We start from the raw sequence: 15222 nt of genomic DNA on the forward strand, positions 1-15222 counted from the left end.
CAAAACCAGCTTAGTGTGTACCTCATACAGTGTTCTCTGCTAGGAATTCAGGGATGGTGATGAATTCATAGCCATATCCCTGGGGAGTAGTATATGGGGGAAGATCCAACTAGTCATTATTTTGTTAGAGTGTAATAAGTATACTAATTGACTCTTTCCCCATCTTTTGCATGGAATGCCTAGTGAAAAATTACTAATGGCTAAGTAAAAGGGGCTATCATTAGAATTATGCATCCTCAAATGCACGTGTGACCTTAGTGTATTCGATTTGTATGGACGGGAAAACAATAGAAATGTGTGCGCTCTGCTTGCCTCTCTTCAGGTAGCAACCCGCGTCCCTGCCTGCCCTCTGAAAGGTCTGAGAGTTGGTTGGTGCTCACTTTCTCTTCTGGCTTCCATTGTGCTCTCCTCTGTTGTGTGGGTATCTTTCACTTTTCCACTCACCCTTTGTGTATGTTGCTGCCCTTGAGCCCTTGCTGATGAGATTTTCTGCCTCAGTCATGCTTTGCTCAGCTCTTGGAATGTTGCTGTTATGCAGTTAATTTCTTTTTCAGGTTTCCTTTTCGTCATGCTGTATTTCTCAGATTATCTGGAGGGACTGTAATCCAATTTTAGGAATCCTTCAGGGCTGAGAGCCTAAACTGTTTTAAGCAATAGCATCTGGTTGCCAGGGACTCAGCCACTTTGAGCGTGTTAAAGTCTAACAGCAGCCAACTCTCAATTATCTATGGGAATGGGAGACTGCTGGGTCGTTTTCAATTCACAGAGTGTGCAGAAATCTCACTTAAACTGACACTTGTGATCTCATCCTATAGCAGAATTTAGGAGGGCTTCTCAGCATCTGGTTTTGTGTTCCTTTTGTGTTTTTGCTCCTCCTTTCTGACAGTCACACTGTACCTTTGACAGAAGTTTTTATATACATAATATATCTGTACTTGATTTCAATATCCCTCTTTAATCTGTTGTCTTCTCCCCGTTGGATTCCCTTATGTCGTATGGATCAGGTATTAAGTATATTTCATTAATGTGCTTCAATTTTTTTAAGTTGAGGGCAGTAAAAAATTACTTGTTTTGTCCCTTTGCTTTTTGATTAAAGTGCTCATGAAAGAGGTTGTGATCAAACAGTAACCAGAGTACTTGAAAGAATGATAGGAAAACTTTATGAAAGGTTAGCTTCTGTATAACTGAGCACTGACTGTCAGAAGTGAAGAAAATAGGCACCGATATGAGCTCGTCGCTGAAAATGATGTGAAGACCACATGCACCACTCCTCAGTCTGACCAAAACATTAATGTTCAAGGCAATGTTTTCTCCAGGGGAAACTGCATGGCCACATTATGGGCTAAGGCCAGAGTGTGGTCATCCTTTTGTTTCAGGAATCTGAAAAGCAAGTCTCTTTTGTTATTGGTAATAGTAACATGCAGTTTTACATTATAGCAAGGGTTGCCATTTTAAAAATAGCTCTGTTGATGGATAATTGACATATTAGTAAACCGTATGAATTAAAAGTATAATTTTTGATGTTTTGACATGTGTATATACCCATGAAACCATTGCTGCAGTCAAGACAATGAATATGTACTTCACCCCAAAAGGTTTCTCATATTTCTCTGTAATCTTCTCTTCCTGTCTCTACCAAGGAACCACTAATCTGCTGTTACTATTGATTATTTTACATTTCCTAGAGTTTTATATAAATAGAATCATACAGAATGTAATATTTTGTTAGTCTGATTTCTTTTACTCAGCATAATTATTTTGAGATTTATTTAAGTTATAGTCTATATTGCCGAGGAATACTGAATTGAGTTATATGACTGTTTATTTATCTGTTGATGTGCATTTGAGTTGTTCCCTGTTTTAGGCTATCTATGTATATAAAAGCCTAAGTGACTGAATGACCAGTTGACCGGTCGACCAGTTGCTATGATGCGCACTGATCACCAGTGGGCAGACGCTCTACACAGGAGCTGCCCCCTGGTGGTCAGTGTGCTTCCACAGCCAACCTCCCACTGCCAGCAAACCTCCTGCTGTCCCTCCCCCTGGCCGACCAACCTTCCGCGATCCCTCCCCCAGCCAGAAGGCCAACCTCCTGTGGTCCCTCTCCCCAGCCAGCCAGCCAACACCCCCTGCTGTCCCCCTCACCATTGGCCCCGATCGCCAGCCAGGCCGAAGGACCCCACCTGTGCACAAATTCATGCATCAGACCTCTAGTAATAAGTAAAGCTGACATGAACATTCATCTTTATATGGACATGTGCTTTTATTTCTTTGCAGAAATACATGCAAATCAAAACCACAATGAGATATCACTACATACAGATTAGTATAGCTAAAGTGAAAAAGAATGACCATACCAAGTGTGGGCAAGGATGCGGAGGAACGTTCATATACTACAGGTAGGAATGTAAAAGGACAGCCACCTTGAAAAACAGTTTGGCTATTGTTTTAAAGCAGGAGAATGGTTGGGTCATATGGTAGGCAAACTTAGAATATTTTTATTTATTTATCTTTGTTGTTGAAAATATTACTGATGTCCTCCTTTCCCCTACATTGTCCCCCTTCACCCTTGCCCTCTTCAGATCTCCCTTGCACTATTGTCTGTCTGTGGGCTATGCATATATGCATATAAGCTGAACTTAGAACTTTTAAAACAATGGCCAAACTGTTTTTCAAGGTGGCTGTACTTTTACATTTCTACCTGTAGTATATGAGCGTTCCTCCACATCCTTGCCCACACTTGGTATGGTCATTCTTTTTCACTTTAGCTATACTAATCTGTATGTAGTGATATCTCATTGTGGTTTTGATTTGCATTTTCCTAAGGACTACTGATGTTAAACACCTTTTCATGTATTTATTCGCCATCTGTATGTCTCTTTCAGTTAAATGTCTATTCAAATAAAAATTTTGCCCATTTAAAAATCAGTTTGCTTTCTTTTATCTGCTTTCGATAATTTAAAAAAAAATATTCTGGATACAGTTTTTTTGATAGACACTTTACAAGATTTTTCAGATAAACGGTGTATCTCTTCGTTTTCTTAACAGTGTATTTTGAAGAGTAGAAATTTTAATTTTTGATAAAGTGTAATTTATCAGTTTGCTCTTTTATGGATTGTCCTTTTGGTACAATATCTAAGAAATCATTGCCCAACACAAGGTTACAAAAATTTTCTCCCATATTCTCATCTACAGGTTTCATAGTTTTAGGTTTTACATTTAGATTTTTGATGTATTTGAGTTAATTTTTCTAATTAGATTGAGATATAGATAAAATCAAGTTTTTGCCTGTGGATATCTACTTGTTCCATCAACATTTGTTAAAAAGATTATCATTTCTCCCCAGAATTGCTTTTGCATTTTTGCTGAAAAACAGTTGTGTGTGTATATATATGTGTGTGTGGTCTATTTCTAGACTTTCTGTTTTGTTGGATTGGTTGATTTTTCTATCTTTATGTCAATACAGGGTTGCGATTTTAATGCAGTGGAAGGTAGCAGTAGAGAACACCTTCTTACCTCCTCACCTAACCCACTTTAGTATTAAAATATCTCACTGACTTGCTTGTTACCGTCAGTAAGCAGTCTGAGTTCAGTGATCCTTTCTTAGAATATTTCTAACAGGTAACAAAGTATCTGGCACATAGTTGCTAATTTGATGTTTACTTTTTAAAAATGTGAACATGAGAGATGATCTTTTGAATGCCATACTCGTTATTTCGTTTGTAATGTAGTCTCCTCTACTTACTGAAAACTTTAGGTCCTGAAAGTCTGTCAATAAGTCCGTATGTTCAAAAGCCTGAAGTGGGGGACCAATGTGAATATATCTATGCAATTTTTAAGTTTTAAAAAGAGCTGTTTTTTTGTTTCTTTGTGAGTTTTTCACTTCGTAAGATCATTATAAACCCTTTCACTTCTTTTGCATTTGGGAGAAGTACAGAATCAGTGGTTGTAGAAGCATTCAAAGCAGTACAGTAATGCAATAAATCAACAAAAGATTTGATAGACTGAAATGACAGCACACACACAACCAGTAGAGCCTTTTGATGGTGACAGGCACAGCACTCCCCCCACTCTGTCTTCTTTGTTATTTTCTATACAAGTCCCTAAGATCAGATAACTAATAGAAGAGGTTCTATCTAAATTGCACCCCTCTTTCACAGTATGAGTACACATGGGCACATGCAGGCATACATACCACAGATGCTCTGTAACTGATGGGCTGCCCTTAGATTAGCTTGGTTGGAAAGTTAGATGGAGACTTTTCTTCTAAAACCCATTTCATACAAGGCAGACAAATCATGCCCTCGTTTTCTATTGTCTCTGGCTTCATCTGTAATCAGCAAATGGAGCCCTGCAAGCCCACATAGTGTTTCATTGGCAAATTGTTACTCTTTCCCAGTTTGCACAGCACTGAACCATCTCATTTTAAAATTCAGGAGTGGCAGAGGAAACCAGCAGATGATTGGAATTTGGGATAAGGGAAGTCAAGAGCAAGATCACTTATTTTGGTCAGTTGGTCTCTGAGACTCTCAGCATATGCACTGCTATGACCCTGCCCACCATCACCAGTGACCGAAATATCACATAATATCCACCCTTCAAGAAACTTATTCCCATCTGTTGTGCATGGCTTATATATTTACCCCGTCTAAATCTTTTGACCTCACTGCCAGCCTTCTGTTGTTGGCTCGCTGTCTTTCTTGCTTGCTTGCTTACTTCTACTGTGATTGCCAAATGAATGCCTTAAAGCATTTTTCCTGATCTCTCTCTTATCCCTCTGCCCTCCTTTACATTCCCTCCCAGTGCTTGTTTGATAAATGCTTTCCTCGATGAGTATGGGGCATAGTCCTCTTATTTTCAAAGAACAATGAAGGTAATTCTGAAGGATATTAATTTTCATTGAGAATCACTAGCCTAGGTCATGGTAGACTAATAAATCATTAGGCCTTTAAAAATCTTTTATTGATTCTACAAAATTATTTTACAAACTAGACAGTTTTACTCCACATATTGTATGTAGCATTATTTTATAGACTGCCTATGTTCCTTTAAGGAAATTCTTAAATTAGTTGCTAATAGTTTGTTGGTGGTGGGTTTGTGGATGTATATGTGTGTGTGTGTGTGTGTGTGTGTGTGTGTGTGTGTGTGTATGTGTATATTTATATATATGTGTGTGTATATATATCAGCAATTTTCAACCAGTGTGCCGTAAAACATGTGATATCTGCCTATTTAGTCAGGGGCACTGACCTCTTTTCCCTTAGATTGCCACATAAAAAAAATGACAACAGCCAAAACAACAATAGCCATCTGGTGTGAATGAATCAAAATTATACCTATTTTTTATTTCATATGTTTTGCTGTGCTGCGGGATTTTAGTAATTAGTTTATATGTGCCACAAGAAGAAAAAGATTGAAAATTGTTTATATGTTTACGTATACACGTGTATGTAATCAGGTGCACAGCTCTTTAGACTATTAAAGGCTGATTGCCTTTATAATAAACCTATTTGTCTTTTATTCTCATTGTTTATAGTGAAAAGTTTTTGTCATTTTTTTGCCCCAAGACAGTCAATGAAAATTAAACGATTATTTTAATATATGCATAATAAGCAGTCAGTAAATGTTTATAGAGGGAAAAAAGAAATAATGGCCTGTTTTATTCAGGAATTATACTAAAGGGCCTATATAGTAATTTATAAATAATAACTATACCTTTGAAAGAATAAAGATCATCTCTAGTCTTTAAAAATATAAACTTCTTATATAATAAAAACCTTTAAAACACTGTTCATTTCTTCTTTACCTGTTAAGCCTCTACTTTACACACACTTTGTTCTGGTCTCTCTTCCCCTTCCCTCCCCACACCCTCCAGAGTTGAAAATCTCAATATTAATTGGAGCTAAGATGATTGTACTGCTGCTGCTAAGACTTCAGCAGGTCTCTTACAAGCTAATGTCACAGCATGGGGTCTATTTGTTCTGTGTAGCTGTTCTGCAGTACAGTGAGAATGCCTTGATTAATAAGCTACATGAGAATAAAATGAATTTGGAAAAAATTATACATACTCTCATAAATATTAATTCACATTTGTATGGAATTGCACATAATTTTCAACATACTTTGGAGCACCTTTGGTATGAAAAATTTGGTCTCTAAAGAGAGAGACATAATTTTTTTAAAAGCCCAGTTGATACATTATTAAATATCATTTGTTTATTAATCTGATACTCCACATGCATGTGATGCAGGGCAATAGGTGGGTTATATCACAAAGAAAGGAGGTGTGTGTGTGTGTGTGTGTGTGTGTGTGTGTGTGTGTGTTTTACCCTGTGTGGAGTTTATATATTATTCTTAGAAGTGGTACAATTTAATCATATTATATAGAGGCAGTCCATGATGGAACTCACCTGGCTGCTTCTGCTAGCATTGTCATTATACCTGAGTATCTTTTCATGATAGCTGACTATCATGATTACATGTGAGACTAAGCACTGAATAGTTTGAGCTGAACGGATGTCTGACATAGCTGGCTGGTAGTGGACACTGAGCAAAGGAATAAATATAGCAGTCTTTTATTGAACATTTAACAGGAGTTAGGCACAGTATACAAGGTTCTGAGACTGTGGAGTCAATGGCTGTGAGCACTTGCTTTGATCTCAACTCCTCCCCTGAACACACCTCACCACATGCTCACTGCATCAGGAGGCCTGCCTCTTCAGTGGCAGAGGGTAAATCATCGGCAGTGATGTTAGACCAGAGGTGCTCATTTGCCTTATGAGACTGCTATCGTTGATATCTTTTTGTTCCAAGGACAAGGCTTTTATTTTTTTCTGGGGCTTCTTGCTATTTTCTGTGATCCTTCTTGTGTGCCATCAGTGCCTGCTAGGTTTCTTGGTTTTCTGCTTTAATCAACTTTTCTAGGTTGCTGTACTCTGTGTTAGAGGCAGCCTGGGATATTATTAAATCACTAGAGGCCTGGTGCATGAATTCGTGCACGGGTGGGGTCCCTCATCCTGGCTGTCAATTGGGGCCATCTTGCCCAGCCCCAATCAGGGCTGATAGGGGCCAGCCAGCCGGGGGAGGGACCGCGGGAGGTTGGCAGTGGGAGCACACTGACCACCAGGGAGCAGCTTCTGCATTGATCGTCAGCCCCCTAGTAGTCAGTGTGCATCATAGTGACCAGTCGACCCATTCGGTCAATTGGCCATAATGGTCGCTTAGGCTTTTATATGTATAGATTGTTGTGGTTTGTAGGTTTGGATATTTTGACTAGTTGTCTTATTTATTTATTTATTTAGCAAGTATAAATATATGTACCACCTATTATTTGCCTGACTCTGTATGTGAAGTTCTGGGGTTACTGAGATAAACAATACTTACTCCCTGCCCTTGTCCTTTCAAGGATTTGTGCACCAGCTGTCTCTGGGCCTTTGCATAAGCTTTTCTCTCTGCTCAGACTTTCAAATATAGATCAAATGGCACTCATGTTTTCAGCCACAACCCCCTCCTCTGGACTGGACTATTTCCCCCAACTTTAATACCCTTTACCTTTTCTTTAGAGCAGTTAGTTCAGTTGACAATTACACATTTGTGTGATTTGATTAGTATTTGTCTCCTAAATTCTAAATTCCATGAGGTGAGGATTTTCCGCCTACAAAATTGTTTTCTTAGCACTGTAGGGCACTGATGAGTTTGCACTTGGTATATACTAGTACTGGGGGCCCAAAATATATTTGCTAAATGAGTGAAAGCTTGAGAAGATTGCTTTTGTATTATATAAAGGTCTCCCTGAAGAGGCAGCATTACAAAAAGTCCTTGAACTAGAAAAGAGAGAGCTAGGGAAGGGAGGTCTTTTGAGGCCAAGGCAAAGTAGTCATAAAGGTCCGAGGTCCCAAACAATTGTTGTGTGGCTTATCTGGGAAAAGTTATTGAGGAGGTCTGTGTAAGTCAAGTGGGGGGAGTGTTGGGATATAGTAGTAGAAGCAGTATAATAGGTAACTGCTTCAAGAATATTGGCTATCATAGAAACCCACACCTGAAACCTATCTAATTATGTTGCCCAATGTAACCCCAATAAATTTAATAATATAAAAAATTAACTATGACAGAGAGAAAAGAGGGGAATTTTGAGAAGGGAAATTTTTGCTCTTGTTTTATATTATTTTTAAATGTGCATTTAGGATTATAGACACAGAGAAATTAGGTGGAGGTGAGGATTTTCATATCCAATTATTTACAAATGATACAGTGCCTTTTTGTGTGTGTGTGTGTGTGTGTGTGTGTGTGTGTGTGTTAATCCTCACCCAAGGATGTGCTTCCATTTATTTTTAGAGAGAGTAGAGAGAGAGAGAAACAGAGAGAGACAGAGACATAGAGATAAAGGCATCGATTGATTGTCTCCAGCATGCACCCCAACCTAGGCAGGGGATTGAACCTGCAACCCAGGTACATGCCCTTGAATGGGAATTGAATCTGTGACTCTTCGGTGCAGGGGCTGATGCTTTAACCACTGTGACATCAGTCAGGGCAGTGCCAAATATTTTTTATTTTAGTGTTTCATGTGACAACATTTCTCAGGGATTAAAAGACATTCACATGTATGGAATCAAGTCATCACTGAGCCCATTTTACATATGGGCTCATAATTGCTGTGACTTACTCCACGTCTCATAATGTATAATGTGTCAGGGCTCAAACCCAGGTCCTTTGGGATCTCAGTATATCCTGAGCTGCCTGCAGACACATAACTTACTAGGTTGTGTGGCCTCAAATTCTTGCCTGTAGTTTCTACAGATGCTACTTTTTATTCCAGAACATCCATTACCCTTCTATTACCCTTTCCTCTACCCCCAACCACACACAGGAATAAATGAAAAGTTGCTTTTGATCTTGGTTATAATATTGTTGCATTTTGCAATGAAGATGTGAATTACGGATGCTCAGAGGAACTTGTGGTGAAAATATAATGCATTAAGGAAACATCTTAATCGTATGAATTGACAGTTTCCTTCTTGCTGGCTCACATCCACCTGGCCCTGGTATGTTCAGTCTTATGCTGCAGTTTTTGAATAGTGCATGCACTTAGTACTCTTTTTTTCAAAACATAATTGATGTACCATCTTGGGAAGTGAGTGTATTAAGCCTCCTTGGGGAATATTGTGTGCTGGACCCAGCACAGAATCAAATAGAAAGCCATTGTCCCAGGAGCAGTGAAATCACATTTAATGGACAGGTACTCTGTGCTTAGTTGAATTTTTTTTGCCCAATAGGAATAGAAAGGATATATTTATGGTGGCATTAGGAGCTAAGAAAAATTAAGAGCCAAGTTTCTTAGTTTTCAGTATTCTCATATCCCACTTTCCTATCCTTCCCACCCTCCCTTTTAGTAAACTCATTTAACCTGTATTTTGAGTGTGACCCTAGATACCTATATAACCACCACTTCCCTTTCCTTCTCTTCTCTTCTACAGAAAGATGTAGCACTTAAGCCTCAGGAACGTGTGGAGAAACGCCAGACCCCTCTGACGAAGAAGAAACGAGAAGCACTTACCAACGGCTTGTCCTTTCATTCCAAGAAGAGCCGCCTCAGCCACCCACATCACTACAGCTCAGATCGAGAAAATGACCGCAATCTCTGCCAGCACCTTGGGAAGAGAAAGAAGATGCCAAAGGGACTCAGACAGGTGAGGAAGCCTGGCTTTGTTCTTTTCTATGGCTGAAAAATCCCCTCCTTAGGTACCTGTTCCTCAGTGGTTCTTCATAACAGGTGGAGAAGATATCCGTGTGGGATGCTGGAAGGCTGCCCTGCAGAGCTTTGTGCTTGCTTCTGAAACAGTATACCAAACCAAGCTCAGTGTTTTTTGTTATGATTTGAAACTTCAGCATGGACCCTTTTAGTCAGATGTGCTCTGTGTAGCAAAGCTCGATGCTGCTGCGATTGGCATTCAGGGCAGGCAGACCAACTGAAGTCTTGATGGTAGTCAAGGTAGCCCAGCTGGTAGGGGAGAGGTCCTCATAGTTAGGACAAACAGAACAGGCCGATTTGATCACATACGCCGTGTATCTAAAGGCTCTTAGGTGCGAAAAATGGTTATCTACATGCAAGCAGTGCCTTGCAAAGGTTTAGATCTTCCTGGGAAGCTCGGATATTGTGGCATGTGGGAGAGCAGCAGTGAAGAAATGAATTTGCCTTTTGGATCCTTAGTTGCTCTCTGTAGCCCATAATTCAAGACTGTTTTTCTGATCTTCTGACTTTATGAAAGTCTGGTCGTGAGACTTACTGGTCTGTTAATAATTAGGTTTCAATGATCCACAAGAAAACATAGCTCTTGGCATTTGGAGAGCCTTTCTGCCTGTGGAAATCCCCACATGAGATAGATTAATAATGAAAAACAAAGCTGCTTATAGCAGTTTTTCTGCACAAATCCAGAGGCTTTCGTGCCTGCTGAGTTACCTGTGTCCTGGGTGTGTTTTGTTTGTTTTTGGCGGGACTACTGGGTGGGGTTGACTACCACTTGACGGAAACAGAGCAGGTGCTCTAATTAGAAGCTAAACAGGTAATTTCTAGTTTGCACATGTTTCTCTGCAGAGGTGGAAGATTTGGGATCATATAAAGCAGTGATTCCAAAACCCGCAGGTCATTAGAATCATATCATAAGCCTTTTTGAAACACAAATCCCTGGCTCCTCCCTAGGACCTAATGAATTAATCTCTAGGGGAAGAGGCACACAAATTTGTAGTCTTAGAAAGTTCCTGTCTGGTAGTGGTAAGTTCAGTTTGGAAATAAGTCTTATAAAGCATCAAGAATATATTTTTGATGAAGATTTTTAGTTAAAAGATTGGAAGGACCGAAGGCTTCAATAAATTCTAGTAGACATTTTGGGATTAGAGTTTAACCTGATGGGTAATAAAGGATATACTCCTGAGAAGACATCTAAAGTGATAGATTTCAACATAGACTCTAAAGAATCTCAGGGAGAGTTTCCAAACATGATGTACAGGGCAGTTTTTCTAAAGGAGCATGTGTCCTGGTATAAAATGCCAATTTGCAGTTATATTAATAAATAGAGGCCCAGTGCACAGATTCGTGCACCAGTGGGGTCCCTTGGCCTGGTCTGCAGGGATCGGGCCAGAACCAACTCTCCGACATCACCCGAGGGGTCCTGGATTGTGAGAGGGCACAGGCCAGGCTGAGGGACCCTACCAGTGCACATTTGGGGCCAGGGAGGGCCTGCGGGAGGGCTTCAGGGTATGTCTGGCCTGTCTCGCGGGGCCAATCGGGGCCCCGGAGGGACCATGGGAGTGCTCCAGAGGGTATCTGGCCCGTCTCGCCCAGTCCCAATCGGCCGCACCCCAGCAGCAAGCTAACCTACCAGTCAGAGTGTCTCCCCACTGGTGGTCAGTGCATGTCATAGTGACAGGTCAAAAGGTCGAACGAACGGTCAGACACTTAGCATATTAGGCTTTTATTATATAAGACTATTAACATTTATCTAATGCATGCCATGTTATAGTCATTGGATAAGAGAGTTTGTGTGGTATAATCTGTAATTCTCACAATATTCATAGCTAGTAGGTAATATGATTACTGTACAGATGGGAAAGCTGGGGCCCAAAGAGATAAAGTGGCTTGTTTGAGGCCACTTAGCAGTGAGGGATCGAACTGAGCCAGGGTTTATACCCAGATTTCTTTGGCTTGCTTATTATCTCTATATGTTCTGCCTTTCTTGACTGAGAAGGGGATTACGCATGAAGGGAAAGAGAACTCCAGGTCACAGAATTTAGGGGACCTACAATGTAGAGGTTCTAGAAATTACTTGAGTAGTTGGTCAGAGGCAGTGATTTTGATCATAGAAATGGCCTATGAAGGCACAAGAAGAAACTGAGTAAAATACCACGTTCAGAGAACAGAGAAAGGTGGCAAGCACATTCGGATGATGGTCTATATTTTTATTAATTTATTTTTCCCATAAAGAGTGGGGTGGGGGAAGAAGGGCTATGTTCCATAAACAGTGATGTTCCTGTGGTATTTGTGACTCCCAATTCATGCCTTGTGTGTGAGATATATGAGAAAAGTAATTTTTCCCAGTGGACAGGTTGCAGTGTAACCACCACCTCTCCCCCACGTCCTCTCCCCCAACAGGGTAAGCAGAAGCTTCTTACCCTTTCAGGCAAAAAAAAAAAAAAAGGAAAAATACAATTTAATTCTGAGTCTACACTAAGCCATGGTTCCTAATCCTTGACACTCTTATTCCCAGACCCTGACTTTTCTATTCTCAGTCCTCAAAACTTTTCTCTCGACATTGTCCTCTGGTAAAATGGTTTATGATTATAAAGAAGGCTAGGACTGTATGTCTCAAATTTGAGTAGCTATTGGTCCTAATGATCAGCTTTTTGATGCTAGAGAAATCAGACCTATCCTTGTTTTAGTTAAAATATTTGAAAAGTAATTATATTGACTCCCTGTTATGAATCAGGGAGAAGGAAAAATGTATCAGATTTTGGCCTTTCTAAGGGATTTAAAAAGAAGTGGTCTTTCTTATCTTCAATGTTCATGCCAAAATATAGTACCCAAATCAAGTGTTATTTTTCTAATGGAAAGGGAAGCAGTTGATAATTGAGATAAAGACCTAATACTTTTCATTTGCAATATTCCTAGAGCCACATGTGCTGTTATGAAACCCTGAACAATTCATGGTCTGTTCCTGCCCATCAGTAAAATGAGAGGTTTCTCAGGCCCCTTCCTCTGAGTTCCATGTTTCTTTAAAATTGTGACTAATGGCCTGGCCAGTTTGGTTCAGTGGTTGACCTTTGACCTAAGAACCAGGAGGTCATGGTTTGATTCTCAGTCAGGGCACATGCCTGGGTTGCAGCCTTGATCCCCAGTAGCGGGAAGGTATAGGAGGTAGCTGATCAATGATTCTCATCATTGATGTTTATACATCTCTCCTCCCTTCCTCTCTGAAATCAATAAAATATATTTTTAAAAAGTATGAATAATGCAAAGATATATAATGCTGTTGAGGTCCAGAAAGGAAGACCATAGTAGGTCTGAAGGTGGTTTAGATTTGGGGTCTAACGAAGTGGTTCTGTGAAGACACTTAAAGGAGAGAAGTGATATGCATTCCTAGTAGGAGAAAGAGGCACGGCTAGTTGTGTGTTAGCCCAAACAAATGCCATCTGTTGTGTTATCATCGGTAAAAGGTGACAGGTGAGTGTTTAATGGCCATAGTATCTGTTCAAAAACTTGTGCTAAGGATATTTGCCATTGCTTTTCTATCTTGATAGATGCTTGCATACATCACAATTACTTTTTTCCCTATCTTTGCCTCTTATCAGATAAAGTAACTGAACCTGACCATCTTAGCTGGGAGGGGACCTTGAGATGAGAGTTGGCCTTAAGGAGAATTTCTAAATTAATGGATTGTTGTTTAATGCCTCTTACTGTGTGAGTTCTAATGACAAGAGTTACAGATGAAAGAGGGCAGTAGGAGCTGAGAATCTAGTCTTTATTTTTGACTTGGTGAGAGTGGATTACTTTTGTTTTTTATTAGGAAATGGTACTTTCTGAGCCGGCAACTAAATGCACAGCTTTCCTATAATTGTAGGAAGGTGTTACTCCTTAGTGGAGAGGAAATAATAGGATTTCCCCCTGTCCCTGAGAATCCACTGAAGGCAACTAATCTTTTTACTGTGAGTGCAATTAGTTTTATGAGAGATGTGTAGTTCTAAAATCAAACTGCTTTTTCCTACTTTTGCTTGATTAGAAAATCTCTTGTTTTTCCATTTTGTTCAAAGAAAACTTTTAACCAGCACTTAATCACGCCAAAAGAAATTATTTTTTGTATTCTATTTTTAAGCATAAATACATACTGATTTAGAAGATGCTCAGCTGGCAACTGTCTTGTAAAATGGTTGCATTTTTTTTAATATGGCAAATTTGAATACTCTCCTTAATTTTTAAAGGGGTTTAAATAAATAAAGAAAGGAACAAGCAGCCTGGCCAGTGTGGTTCAGTGGTTGAGCATTTACCCTTGAACCAGGAAGTCAGGGCACATGGCTGAGCCGTGGGCTTGATCCTCAGTAGATGGTGTGCAGGAGACAGCCAATTGATGATTCTTTCTCACTACTGATGTTTCCCTCTTTCTCCCTCTCCCTGCCTCTCTCTGAAATAAATAAAAATATATACAAATATTTTTTAAAAAATAAAGGGACAAGTTAACTGTTACAGAAAAGACTACATGTCTTTCTGACCCCCCTAGGCCTATATTTGTCCTACACAGAACTGTTTTGCTCATTATGTGAGCACTCAACCATTATATAAAAAAGTTTTAGCTCTTACTAATAGGGACATGTTAGTTTCTTGTTTCTTCTTAGATGTGGGAGAGGGAAAAGCAAAAGAGAAGTTGTATAGGTCCTCTCTGTAAGGAGCTTTATTCTCTAATTGGGAGACTAAGTCACAGTGAAATAACTTAGAACACAATGAATTGATGTGTTGCCAGGATTTTTAGCCAAATTATGACTTTCTCAGTAGCATTTTTTGAAAATTTAATTCTTCCTAGTGTTTTGAGTTTTCTTTCATTATATCTTACTTCTAGACCATAAGGGATGTTTTAAAATTTTAGTATTTTCTAGTTTAAAACACTGAGTGAACAAAGCACTTTTATTTATTTATTTATTTATTTATTTATTTAAATATATATTTTATTGATTTTTTACAGAGAGGAAGGGAGAGGGATAGAGAGTTAGAAACATTGATGAGAGAGAAACATCGATCAGCTGCCTCCTGCACACCTCCTACTGGGGATGTGCCTGCAACCAAGGTACATGCCCTTGACCGGAATCGAACCTGGGACCTTTCAGTCCGCAGGCCGATGCTCTATCCACTGAACCAAACCGGTTAGCGAACAAAGCACTTTTAAAAATAGAGGCAATGAGGAAAAGTTGATGAGAGTTCAGAGAATTCTCATATTTGGTTATGAATGGATATTTCTAAATCTCTGTTTAGTCCATTAGTCTGTCCTTTGTGTCTCTGAACTGAACCAGAGGATACAGGCTTAATTGAACTAGGAGGAATTTTGGGATTATATGAACTCTTCTGATTAACAGACAACAGGATGGATCATCAAACTAAATTGTGGAGCCTCCTTCCTAACTGAATTTTAGGTGACAAAAATCCATTTATCTAAGGGCAGAATTTCCCAGATAAAGATGTAACCT

General features: G+C 39.5%; 1 protein-coding gene across 6 annotated transcripts in view; it reads left to right on the forward strand.

Moving 5' to 3' along the window:
• The window catches only part of AUTS2 (activator of transcription and developmental regulator AUTS2), a 1132479-nt gene that overhangs the window by 303612 nt on the left and 813645 nt on the right, over window positions 1-15222 (forward strand). For all 6 annotated transcript variants that reach the window (XM_036310217.1, XM_036310212.1, XM_036310213.1 and 3 more), the window contains exon 2: window positions 9474-9686. In XM_036310217.1, coding sequence (XP_036166110.1) covers window positions 9474-9686 — 213 coding nt within the window. The remainder of the gene's footprint in view (window positions 1-9473; window positions 9687-15222) is intronic.

Source organism: Myotis myotis, unplaced genomic scaffold, assembly GCF_014108235.1.
Source record: "Myotis myotis isolate mMyoMyo1 unplaced genomic scaffold, mMyoMyo1.p scaffold_m19_p_5, whole genome shotgun sequence".
Lineage (NCBI taxonomy): Eukaryota > Metazoa > Chordata > Mammalia > Chiroptera > Vespertilionidae > Myotis > Myotis myotis.